At 38.6% G+C, this 13,805-nt stretch overlaps 1 protein-coding gene across 1 annotated transcript in view; it reads right to left on the bottom strand.

The window, feature by feature from the left end:
* LOC121320181 (cadherin-4-like) overlaps nt 1-13,805 on the bottom strand; it is a 260,158-nt gene that overhangs the window by 65,742 nt on the left and 180,611 nt on the right. The window contains exons 3-4 of the mRNA XM_041258433.1: nt 12,782-13,011; nt 3,343-3,519 (exon numbers count right to left, since the gene is read on the bottom strand). Coding sequence (XP_041114367.1) covers nt 3,343-3,519; nt 12,782-13,011 — 407 coding nt within the window. The remainder of the gene's footprint in view (nt 1-3,342; nt 3,520-12,781; nt 13,012-13,805) is intronic.

The raw sequence follows: 13,805 nt of genomic DNA, 5'->3' as shown, positions 1-13,805 counted from the left end.
GCCACTATTAACATTTACTAAACAATGTAAACAGTTGAACTGGTATTTTTAGTACAGTATCAAGCTAATAAAAACATAATGTTTTTTAAATGTATTTTTTGTTTCAGTTAATGGTGGTTAATTGTAAGCCAATCACATAACAGAATCCATGTTCATAGAGATTACACGCTAACTTGGGTAGAGTTTGGTAAACCAATGTCTTTATGTGCTTTATGGCTTGGAAAGCATTAAAAAAAAAAAAAAAAAAAAAAAAAAAACTAAACACATAAATGGATTTCAGACCCACTGAAACATCTGCTTTGAATTAGCAAGCTACCTTTCCAGTTCTATCATTGCTTTAAATAAATGTAGTGACTGAAGTTAACCAGCTAGCTGTTGAGGTGCTTCAGAGACTCTACGGTTGCAGCTGTAAAATATTAAAGGGGACATGAATGTCAACAACCGTGCCCACCCTCATGCTCTGAAAAGGCTTGATATCCAGATGATATCCAGATAATTCGAGTTGAAGCATGAGCATGCTGCCCTTTACTGTTCTGACAAAGTGGCTTATGTTTTTCAGCATATTTTCCAAATTGCTGTATTCGTGTCACCTGTGATTCAAACAAGACCTAGCATTTTTGTCTGTTATTTATTACACTCCAGTGTAGAACAGGAGGTACGTCTATTAACTCGGCCTAGTTTAAAAATTAGACTTGCATGTTTAGTTTGCTGCTCTGTCTTGCAACATGGGCTTCAAGCATTAAAAGCAATTTCAAAAGAATTAAGGCAGGTTTTACACTTCAAGGGAGAAGATGTGGTTGAGGAAGCTACAACTAATTAGGCAGATGGTTCTACATTTTATTGAGAGCAGGATACTTATTTTTAAGCAGTCACATGTATAAATGTACACAGTATTTGTGTAGAGATTTCAATTACACATTTTAGACACATTATATTGCAGTCTTCCCAGGGGATCGTCGGGCAATCCCTTTCTCAATAATAGCAAAAACATTTACTGGAATTTCCATAATCAGAAAGGAGGACTTTCTGGGGGGGAATTCCAGTGCGGACCATTCTGTCTGTCAGCAGTTGGTAAATAGCCTCTGGGATGAGCAAATATAATACAATGCATACTCTGGACTGTTACTGTATCTCCAATAATGTATTCAGTTCCATGGCATATGGATATTCCTGCATCCTGCTGTAACATTGAACTCAATTTAAAAGGGTGCTTTTTGAAAGAGGTGTCCATCTCTATCCAATCTCTGGACCACTACTTTCAGATGGGATGATTAAAGTGAGCCTCAGCTATGGGCAGTGGGGATCACCTGTTGAGAATAAGCTGTCTCGGGGATGTCATTCTGCACGATGCTTGATGACAGAACACCTCATTACTGTGCCTATTGGCTTCACAGATCGTTACACAACGTAAGTACCAAAGACCCACATCGCAGTGCACTTTGAGTAATGATGTTACTCGCTCACTCTGCTACAAGGGGTCTATCGTTAGAACTCTCCTACCTTCATATCTCTCCATCAAATTGCCTGGCTTCAGAACATTCCAGTACATTTCATTCTGTCATCTCAGGCAAAGAAAACAATCGAAGGGAATTTTTTTAAAATTTAAAACAACATAGTAAATGCTCTGCTCGTCTTTGACCTAAATATGATCTATATGAAGTTGATATGAACTGTACAGTTGGTATACAACCATTCTCTTGTTTACACTTACCAAAATGAGAAGGCAGTCTCAACACCATAACAGTCCACAGTGTGCTGTACAAAACCAAAACCTCATATCAAATACTGCTGAGCTGTTAAGTCTCTTGTGTTCATTTTCTAATTGATCACCTGCACTGTATATATATATATATATTTTTTTCAAGAATTACTTTGTGTTCTGCCTGCTTATACAAACGAACATGGTAATGCTGCACTGCTATGTAGACATCCTTGAGCGTGCTGCATTGTGTCCTGTGTGCCAAAGAATACATTATGTGCAAACTGAATCATTCAGTTCCAGAAAGGGCTATTTAGAACGTAAACATGGATTTTGTTTGTTGCACACAACAGACCTAAGAGGTCTCTGATTTGAACTGACCCTAGGAGATGAAAGCTTCCACACAGGAGTTTCTGTTCTCGGCTCTAGCTTGTGCATAGCTTGAAAGAATGGAAGTGCTGCCTGCCCAGTAAGTGCCCTTATTAGTCTTTATTTATTTATTTATTTATTTATTTATTTTAAATAATGTTTTAATTTGTTTGCCTGCAGTTCCCCGGGGGCTGTAAAAATTGCTCTTCTGCACAATTTAAATCAAAGACAAAAGTTGAGAAGGTTTTGGAAACAGCGAACAAGCTGATTTTAAGATTTTAAAAGGAAACACTAAACCAATAATACTTTTTATTTTGACTGATGTTTTTATGAACTAGTTCGCAGAAGTGAATTACTAAGGTTCATAAGAAAGCTTCAAGGTTGCGGTGCGACAGGCTTTGTGCATATTCAAAACTTATGATTACTATTAGGGAAGATTTTCCTTCTTTCGTTCTTTCTTTTGTTCTTCCCACATATATTCCCACATAATCACCATATATTTCTTGTTACATTTTAATTTATATATTTTTCATTCATTCACTCTGCTTTTCAGCCAACACATTATTTCTTCATTTTCATGCTACAGGTTAGTATGCTGTCTGGATTCTTTGTCCAAAGAGGTTTTCATTTAATAATTCAGTCATCTCAATCCAAGGGCTCTACCAAAGCAGTGGTGAATCAAGTATTATTAGGAGATTCATACGCAACTTGAAATAGCTATTGGTTCAAAATCTTTCCCAGATGCACACCTGAACCTCCATCACCTACCTGCAATGTCTAACCCTAACCCTATCCTGACCACAGCATGGGGACGGAGCACATGTGAATGCAATCTTGCTTGCTCAAGCACCACCAGCGCAGATGAGATCAAATAATCAGACAGGCATTACAATACAGTAAATGCTGCAAAACAGAAATCACACCAAAAAATAGCTAAAGTTACAGTCATGATCAACATCTTAGGCTTTACGTTTTCAAGGATTTATTAACAAAGTTGTACTTTTTATTGTATTTATGCAATTTCTATAATAATCTGCCTCAATAGACACTAAATTTTGAACGACAATACCAAACAGTAGCCTATGACATCTCTGGTATTTACTATGGTACTGTAGTTATTGGCTAATAGCTATTAATTGGATCTAATGTGTAATCTATTGGTTTCCTTAGTTTTATGGATTTCACATTTTGTAACAGCTTAATGTTTTAATGAGACCTGGCAAAACAACTCTTGCATTAAAGAAATAAACCATTATGCTTCTTCCACCACTCACTCTGACAAGCATTTGGGGGAAGGGCCCTCTGGAATTTTCTGGCACATTGATTGGCGGGATGACCCAATCTCGCTTCTGCCGTCTCAGCCCATTGGAGCTCAGCTGCTGTTTCCACGGAAACAGAGTGTGAGTCGGCTGCGGATCCGACTCTGGGGGTACGTTCTCCTTCCCCGTTAGCTAAAGAAAAGAGAAGGAAATAAAAAAAAAAAAGTGAGTCAGTTCCTAGGCAAATAACTGCAACCTCAACCCCCTTGTCAAGACTATTAATTCACTGTCACGCGTGCTGAGAGAAGATTCATATCAGTGTTATACAATTGGAAATTAATGGAAAATGACCCCAGTAAAACAGCTTAACACACTTTATGGGCATCTTTGATGTCTTTTTAAATTTACACATAGCTATGATGTTGTCTTAAACAGAGACGGGATACCTGCTACAATTTATTAGCTTCATTAGACCAACTGCAAGCTTTGAAATATGTGGCTATCTATCTAACACCCCCCCCCCCCCCCCCCCCCCCCAAAAAAAAAAAATTCAATCTAGTCAGGAGAACAGGAATGCCATCACTGAAGGGCTTCCAGCAAATTAGATGCAGGAGGATATGCATCGCAACACACAGGCAACCGGAACACTGTTAAAAGTGGGTGGTGGGTCTCTGTCGCCTTGCAAACCATCTATCTCTTCTCATACTGCTCAGGTGTTTACAGACATTTCACATACCGGTTTATTATACTACTGATGGCAGCTGTCTCTTCCTCTGCAGCAGCAATGGGGGACAGCAGTTAAAGCTGCTCTCCCCCTCAGTACTCTGTTTAGACTTTTTTTTTTTTTTTATTCAACAGTGATGTTACTCTTATGGCTGATTTCACAGACTTGAAATCCTTATCTAAAGTAACATTCAGCAGCTAATAAGGGTCAGTGAAACCAACCATTAAAGTCTTGAACTTAGTTGGAAGTTTAAAAGCAGAAATTAAACCGTGTTCCAAGTTTAAAACATTGTAAAGAAATGTTTGTTAAAGAGGGACATTATGATGAATAAAATCCAAACCAGCAGTTCATGAAATTATTTCAGCTGCTTTAGAAGTGTTTATTAGTTTATTTAAAAAAAAGAAAAAATATTACAAGTTTTCATTTTTTGTGAATAGTTGCGTGTTCTTTAGTAGTGCGAGAATTAATATATTATGAGATGGGAATTAATATACTGTATATATATAGATTGGGAAGCTATAATTCTTCCCTCGAAAATGGGATATTTAATAATTGAAATCTACTAGTTTAAGTATAGATAGACAGATACCACAGAAGTGTAATGTTTAAGCCTGGAGGAGTGACTTCATATTACTGCACTTCAGGTTGAATGATAAACATTCAGCACACAACCAAAGATTTTAAAGCCCCTCTGCAGCCTGTTTCCACAGTAATTCATTACATCTAGATTTGCTACACGATATGCAATTCAGAATAGGTTAAATACACTGGATATCTAGGGCGAGCGTGGGTTAGATCCAACGTCTTCTCCCAGAGAGTGTCTGAATCATTTGTTTTCATGTTTTCTTTTGTCAAAAAGGCAGAAAATGAATACAAATGATGTTAAGCCAAACAGGTGAAGTGAAGTTGCAGTTCCCAATATGATAATGTGTCAGGCAGTTATACAAAGGAACTGAGCTCACACATTCTCAGTTATGCTAGAAGTGCCAATTACCATATATTTACATAGTAAGAAGCTCAGTCTTAATAGCTTATCCTTTTTTTTTTTTTTTGCAGTTTTAAACCTTATTGAGGTGCAAGAACACAAGGCCAGATTATGTCAGAGGCCTGAGTACTTCAGCATTAATGTAAAGGTGCCAGGGTACTTCCATTCTCCCATTATACAGCAGATTGACCTCTAACACCAAGAAAAACACTGCAATGCATTTATACTGCCTTCACATGCACTGCTATCAACTCTAAACAAGCACCATTAAAAACTGAAACTGAAAACTTTTGTCACACGGAAGAGGGGAGGGAGTGTGCAAACATACAACGCAAAAAAAAAAAAATGAACCATGTACTGTATGAGACCTTTAAGAATGTGTCACAATTCCAGTACATCAGGTTGAAGATATACTGTAATGGAATTTTAAACTAAAACCCTAATCCAAATCATGTATATCATGTGATGTAATGCTGTAGCATGCAGCTAATATCGCACACTGACTATTTTATAATACAATAATTTCCATTACTGGGTGCTACCTCTGGGATCAGTTCCCCAGATATCCCAACATTAATCACAATCGATGAAAATAGAGATGCAACACCATGCCCCTAGATCATTGATCACATTTCCATTCTGCATTATTAGGCCTCCAAACCAAAGGCTGGGAAGCCTATTGTTATTGTTAAAGTTATTATTTTTTTTTCTTCCCAAAACTTTAAACTGCTGCTGTTCGAGGCTGTGTGCCTGATCAGGTTCTGACTTGGCAGGTAACAAGCTGGATACATTGGCTGTCAGATGCTGAAAAAATTGCTGCTGCGTCCGTGCAATTGGCGCAGTGACGCATTTTTCGATAAAACCTTTCAAAATCTTCTTGGGAACTGGTGAAGTGATCGATCTGAAACTTGGCATACATCATCAACATCCAAACCCGCATCAAGTTGGCGAAGCAGAAGTTTCTGCGATAAATTTTAATGTCAAAATGGCTGCCACAAATCTTATCAAAACACACCCTTAACAGCAAACTACTACTATTTGAACACAATTTGACGAACAAACTCCAAACATGGTAGTTATTGTCCCAGTAACAATGGAATACAAATATGTCAAAATTGTTAAGTTTTATAAAACAAGATGGCCGCCAAATGTATGTTTATGTCTGAAATTTAAAACTGCCTCAGTTAACAAACGGTTTACTTGAAACTTCACAAGCATCATCCTTGACACTGTAGCAATACAACTGACTTTTAAGAAACTCACATTAAACAAGATGGCTGCCTGATGCATTTTTGAAGAAAAAAACCTTTCAAAATCTTCTGTGGAACAGTTGAAGTTGCTGATTTTAAACTTGGCACATTGAAAACTAAACACGTTTAGACTGGTAACGATACTGGGTCTTGGGAGCCGTAAAACTGCCTGGCAGTTCTAGTTATTATTATTATTATTATTATTATTATTATTATTATTATTATTATTATTAAGAAAGAACAAAGTTAAATCTTGTGTTATGGTGTTACACCTCTATTTTCATCGATGATGAAAACTTTATACCATAACTTATTTGCTACCTTTATACCTTTTTTGTAAGATTGTGGCATTTAGTGAAACGCAGAAGTTTACACATTGCTATTGATGTAATTCGTTTATTACTCAGCTGATGGGAGTTGCTGGATTTGGTAACGTCAGCTGGTGATACCCTTCTTGTTATGTTACATGCTCTCAGGTTTTTCTTTGAGTAGTTTAATTGCCCAATGGACACTGCCAGCTGGGTATGGATGCTACATTGCCTGAAGTCAATATTTACCATTTTGTGACTCAAATTAGGGTTCATTCCTACACTGTGTTTCAGTAGCACGATAATTGATATGCAATGAGGCTAGAATTAATATATTTTCTGCATGTTCAGCAAGATCGGGATGCTATATCAGTTTGTATGCGTCAATTAACTGACAATGCATACCACCTAGAGAATGACCATTTCATAATTTAAACAGTCAGCTATTTTTATAACAGTATTAATAATAATAATAATTGTTATTTTTAATTAAAAAAAATACATAACGAGCAATCACTACAATAATACAGCCACTCTGACCCTGGGCATTTCTGGAATCTGTTTCTGAATTACATTGAAATATTACCAAATGCAAGATTGAATCACAAATACATTACAGAATATATTACACCACCAATGACAATCCCTCCTTACCTTGATGCTTTGAGTCTTAGGGCTTTTCAATTGTTAACATTGTACATCTAAATGGAGATTTTTGCTGTTACAGGCGAGATTTGCATTGGTGTGCTCTGGGCTCTTAGGGATACTTTGGGCTAAGCAGATATGCATTGCGAAGGCATCCCACAACGCACAAAATCATTGTGTTTCATCTTTGATTTAACGTAATCTGCCAACCAAAATATGCTCACGCCAACATATCTATGGAAACGTCACTTGTCAGCATGAGGTGCCCAGCAGATGTGAGGATGTGACCTGGGCAACATAACTGGAGCGGAATGTTGCTGTATTATTTTTGCATTGGCTTTGTCGGTTTGGCTTAAGGGGTTGACTCTTCTGGTTCAGAAGTTCCTGCTAAATCATGCAAGTGGTGGTGGCGGGGAGTGGGGGGTATGTGCCCCTGTTATACTACTGTTGCAGCCAGTTTCAAATATATTAAATATCTATACTTTTGACACTTCAGCAGTGTCCCTGCGGAGATTACTGAGATGGTATTTTGTCCTCCTTTTCATGGGTGGCAGCCTGCACTAATGAGAAGACTAAACAAGGATTTATAGTAGTGTACTTTAGGTGGAATTAAGGGATCTGCAAACTGTAACCTGACGTTGGTAAGCATCTCAAGAACAAGGGTGAACTCCAGGGGGTATAGCTTTACAGTCCTCTTATATTCCCTGCTACACACAACATAACAACAAAAGACTTTGGTTAAGCTCTGTATGCAACTGGTACAGGTTAGGCCACTCCTAAAACCCAGGTCCTATTGTAAATGACTCTGCAACAGCAGTTGTTGATGCATAACTCACCCCCTAGTCTCTGTAAGTCTCTCTATGTTTAATTATGTCTGATTTTCTGGGGGGGGGTTGGGGGGACTGTGGTGTTAAGTCTCCAAGTGCGTTTGATCCACTACTGTTTTGTTGTACCAAATGGGCTGTGATAATCAGATTTAAGTTAGCAGGCTTAGGAAACTTCAGCTTGCTGCTATGTGTCTAACATGATTAAGAAGCTGCAATCCACTTTTATGGTCTCTTATTAAGACCAGATGTTGTGAAATTGTGACATGTTAGTGTGCAATTTGACTAGCTCTCTGCACTGTGCAAGTGGACCAGAAGGAGGCTCTTATTCATACCTAGGAGTTCAACTCCACCTCCTTGAGTCAGATAGAATAGCTGTTATCCAAATGAAAGCCCCTGACATCTATGTAATTTGAACTACACAGTGAATGTGAGATGAGTGGAAAGGTTACTAAAAAGTAGGAAAGTTAGCTGTGCAAATACCTGTTATGTTACTTTTTTTAACGTTCACTTGCTTGTAAATGCTCTGACAGGTGTAAAATGTGACACTTGCTGCTGTGGCTGCTTGCACATTTATCATGGCAAGCTTTTACTCTAACGAAATCCTTCCAGGAAACTTGCATGGAAATCAGGTGCTTCATTCCAGTGATGTATTTTGCACAAAATACATTTTAAAATAAAATAATATGTTTGCTGATCAACTTGTGCTCCTTTCCGCCCTTCTATACTGAAAGGGAATCAGTGACTGTGAAATAACACCAGCCTTCAGCTTCCACTATACTCAGCAGCAACCAATCAGGCCAGCTGGCTCCATTCCCCTCCCAGCAAAGCTGCCTTGATATCAACCAGCCCTGAGCTTCAGAGGCATCTGGAAGTTATTCTTCAACAGAGCGTAGCATAAAACTTATTTGCATAATATAATATCACATTGTGTTCAGCTCCTTTCATTGTGGAACATTTAATATCTCACTGTGGTAAATTATATTCATTTCTGGTAAGTAAGAGATTCTTGTTTTATACCCCCCTCATATTAATTCCAGCCCTCTGTATTTCAGGCTGTGGTACTGTGGAGCTGTCACATGGGGAAGCAGCATTCTAAAGTTGTGGAAACATGTCAGTCAAATGTGCTTCGAAACTCCAGTTCCTTCTGGCTGCAAGAACCAGAATTCTAAAACTTTTTTTTGTTTGTTTTAAGTGTTTCCAAATACCATCTTTGGGGAGGAGGGGGTTTAGGGAGTGTACTGTAACTTATCCTTTTAAGCATGCTTGCGTTACCTGCTGAATATGGCCACCATTTGTCTCAAGTCGTGTTTCCACTATCAAGAAAATGATAAAAACAACACAATGCAGTTGATTTTCCTTTAATATGTTTAGAAAAAAATATAATTAACTTTGAATGGGATTCATGTATTGCATGCACTGCCATCTATTTTAAAGTAACATTTTTATTTATAACTGTCACCAGTTGACAACTGTCATAATAGTCTTCAATGGGACGTGCCATCCAGATTTTCTGCATGATACAACTAGTTATACTGAAGACAAATGTTTAATAAATCTGTATTTCAGTATTTCATTATTTTACTGACTCAAAGCTGTTCTTTTAATTCATAATTCAATTTGAAGTGTGTCATCGCAAACTGTGCCGCTAATTGCGTGCAATGTGATCGGTCGCATTTTTTAGCTGTTTAGCCAGGGCCCTTGCAAACACAAGACTTCGATCTTAATGGGTTTTCCTTGTCATCTGGACAAGCAAAGCCTAATAATATGTGCATCTGCTCTGGGCACTGTTCAATTTGGATTGGAGCAGGGTGTAATTTGGGGTTGATACCCTGGCTGGCATCAACAGAGATGGAAACGAAAGACTAATTGGGAATAAGCTGGCTTCCTGAATGCAGGGAATCTGTGCTCAGTAGGAAAAGCAGTCAATGTGTGCTCCAGAGTTAATTGCATGACTCCCATAGCTCTCGTGCTTCAGAGAAGAGGTGGCACTAGCAACAATGTGCTCACTGAAAAACTGTGTGCTTACAGCTCAGCTGTAGGCTGGAATAGGAGCTGACAGGCTTATGCCTTGCTTAAGGGGAGGGGGGGTCCCCTCTATTTTATTCTCTAATTGGAAAATGAAACACAAAGTTTAACTATAAGGATACCACATATTGTCAGTGTCAATATAAAAATGCTTAATCTCAAAGTGTCTACCAAACAAGAAAAAACCCAGACTCTTCCCATAGGCTGTTGGCAGCAATGCTATAACATCTCAACCCATTTCCAGCACTTAATTTGACAAGGCTTGAGTTAACCACTGTCATGTTATCCTATCTTCTTGTGTTGTTTACAGGGACGCAGAGGCCAGTGCAGGTTCCCTGGATGGTGGAAGGGATACCAAGACCTTTTACACTTTTAGAAACAACTTTGCGACAGCTAGATCTTTGCAGTTGTACAGTGATTAATTGTGTTTGACATTCATCAAAGTCTAATAGATTGCTGTTTGTTTCTTTACCAAAGGTTTCATGAACAACCAACTGTTTCATGAAAGTTAAAGCTTTATGAAAAAAGCCTAGTACAGTCTGGGGCTCACAACATGCACAGATGCCAAATAAGCAGGAGACTGTTGATGGTTCTATGGAAAAACAATATGAGGGGGATCCTGTATGAAGAACAGCAGGTAAAATATACAGAACACACATACAGGAGACTTGCCAGATCTTACCTTCAGCAGCCTGAGGTCCTGTGGACAGGTTATGCTTTTTATCTTGTCTAAAACAGGATGAGAGTGCACCAGACCTCAATCATGCATCATCCTCAGAGCCTCAGACCAGTGGCACTGGAACAATTTTTAAAGTGGGGGTGCTGAAAGCCATTCATCAAAACTGTAACCCCTATATATGAAAAAAAAAACAAAACATGCAAAGCCAAGGGGGTGCTACCGCACCCCCAGCACCCCTAGTTCCAGCACCCTTGGATATGACCTACTAAAGTTAAACTGTTGCTTTATACTCTGTTGGACTAGAAAACCAAAATAGAGGATTAGTTTCTTCTCAACCCCCACAAATCAGATTCAAGAAAAGATCATCCACAGCATCATTTCCCACACATTATTTATTATGTGGTTTCGATTCACCAGCAGTCCTACATATCTGCCATTTCACGAGCCTTGGTTTGTGAAGTTACAAAGGGTGGGGGAAGTCAATCTGTATCACAGATGACAAGCTCATTTTTGAGCCGTTGATTTCATGGTTTCCCATTTAAACATTATTCCACTTAAATAATTTTGGTTTCACAGACTAATATACCCTGAGTTAATTGTAAAATAATATATGCAGGTTAGCATTAGAGAGCCAGACAATACCTCCGGTAGAGTTATCTCATCAGGTATTGAATTTCATTAAACTGAATTATTCACTCTTTTTTGCCTTAAACTGTATACATTAAAGGTCATTACTGTTAGATAACCCCATCATAATGGTGATTAGCTTACCAGATTAAAATGCAACAGTATTTGTTAATGATACTCAGAGGGACTGCAGCACCATTCAAATACTACTTTAAAATTTCATCCGGCAGCTATTAAAATCTGCTTTTAATATTCTGAACCGAGTTTCTAAGACAAAAGTATACAAACTGTTGGTATGTAGCTTTTATATGTGGGCATTTCTTTCTTCTTTTTGGATTTTTATTTATTTATTTATTTTTTTTTTTTACAAAGAGCATTTCTGCAGTTGTGTGCTGCTGGGCAGACAAACAAACTTATTAGGGATGTGACAGATGCTGAAACCTGAATGCTAAACCATACCTCATGCAACCATCTAATAAACAACAAACAAACATCCCACTTTTATTTTATTTGTTTTTGTTTTCACCAGCAATAAGTTTGCTCCAATGTTAATGTTTCTTCTTATTTTTCTGATGCAAGCACTCTGCTCTCATTTAATCTCTTCAAATCCCGTTAAACCAGTGAACCAATTCAATGTAAATACACGCGCTCTATGGCAGAGATTTAACAGTGGTGACAGAAGCTGAACGTAGACGAGGTTTGTCGTAGACGAGCTGACCGAACGCAGATTCAGCATTGTTTTGTCTGAACTCCATATTCTGGTATGTGTGAAGTTTAACTTTCTGTATTAAAGTTATACTCAGTTTAATTTTATCAAGCTAATTCATAAAGCATTTGTGTAACACATACTAAAAGCAATGAACATTTGAACAATGTGACGTTGAAACAGCACGAGGAAGGGAGCTATGCTTTAACTCGTGCCTTGAGGATTTCAGCACCACGATCACAATTTTTCTTTTAAAATCTGATGACAGGATCACTTTGAGAGTCTGAGCCCTGCCGTGCCAATGGAAAGGACAATTCCCGCTGTGCCTCTCTCATGGCTTTGGAAACAACACCACTGAAGGGAACAACATCTTCGGTTATAGAATTAGAGAGATTATTCGTGCATTTACACTGGACAGCTGTTCAACAGTTGTGAGAGGTCCTCTCAGTTCGGCCTGAACGTGGTCCAAGCGGGAAAAGAAAAACAAACACCATTTGGAGAGAGAGAAATCCATTCTTTTAACACAATATGACGTGCCCATAGTCACAAAGATACAATTATTTGTTTGTGCAATATAAAAACTCATTCTGTAATGTCGCTTTTCATGCAGCCATATTGGTAGTTAGCAGCAAGTTTTTTTGTTGCTGGTTGAAGATGGAAAATAAAGCATATAAATACCTCTTGCTCCTCAGGCGGTGCTGTCTCCTGTCCTGCCACGGCCAGTCTGATTGTCGTCTCCCATGTTCGTGGGTCGGCAGCACCTTGGGCCGTCACCGTGAACTGAACTGGCCGCGACAGGCTTGCTACCTCACGTGCCGCGTAGATTGAGCCATCTGCGCGCACCTTGAAATCCGGGTCACTGCTTTCATACCCAACATTCTCGTTCTTCTGGCAGTCATTAAACTTCACTGGGGGTCAGAGGAAAATGAAAATAGATTAATACCGGATAAGCAATTCAAGTGGCAAGTTGTTGATGCTTGTCGTTTTTGCCCTTTAAAAGGAAGACTACAGTAGCTTATCTCCTTCCCAGGGGTAAGTAGTCAGGATTGAATAATTTGATGCTGTTTCATTAGTTGTTAAACACAGCTGCTCCCTATCTAAATGGATTTCTCAGAGTTCCTTCATTACCTTTGAATTGAAAGTACAGCAAAGACTAATAAAGCTGAGACCCCTTTCACAGGGGCATGCTGTCCCGAAAAAAAGCATTTGTTCTTTTTTTTCCCCTTTTCCATCTCTCTCTGGCTGAATGTTAATCTATTTCGAGCAGGATCATCCTTGAGGTAGCATCACAAGCACACCTGGGAACAAAGCTATTAAATTGTTCCATCACCTTACATAGAGTCATTGCATCTGTCTTTTAAAATAGCTTCTACAGTATATTGTATGACATGACAAAGTCACCCCGGTCTCTCTCTGCAGGTATAGTGGAAAATAAAAGATAAATTACACATGTGGAAGCACCAAGTAACAGAAAAGACTTTAGGACTATCACCAGGGGTTATGGCGGGTGCTGTAGCCAAGCCTCTACCTAAATGTGCTTCGATCTCTGGGATAACAACACTCAAATTAGACTCTTGTTGCGCATCATCTATTAGCTCTGTCTACAAAGATTAATGTATTGTTTTCCAGAAGCAGGATGACATGGTCACTCGCTCCCCCACCAAGTGATCCAGTCAGTAACAAAACTGACCACTTGCTTTCC

The sequence above is a fragment of the Polyodon spathula genome, chromosome 8, assembly GCF_017654505.1.
Source record: "Polyodon spathula isolate WHYD16114869_AA chromosome 8, ASM1765450v1, whole genome shotgun sequence".
In the NCBI taxonomy this organism is placed as follows: Eukaryota; Metazoa; Chordata; class Actinopteri; order Acipenseriformes; family Polyodontidae; genus Polyodon; species Polyodon spathula.
This window is presented reverse-complemented; position numbering and strand designations above follow the sequence as displayed.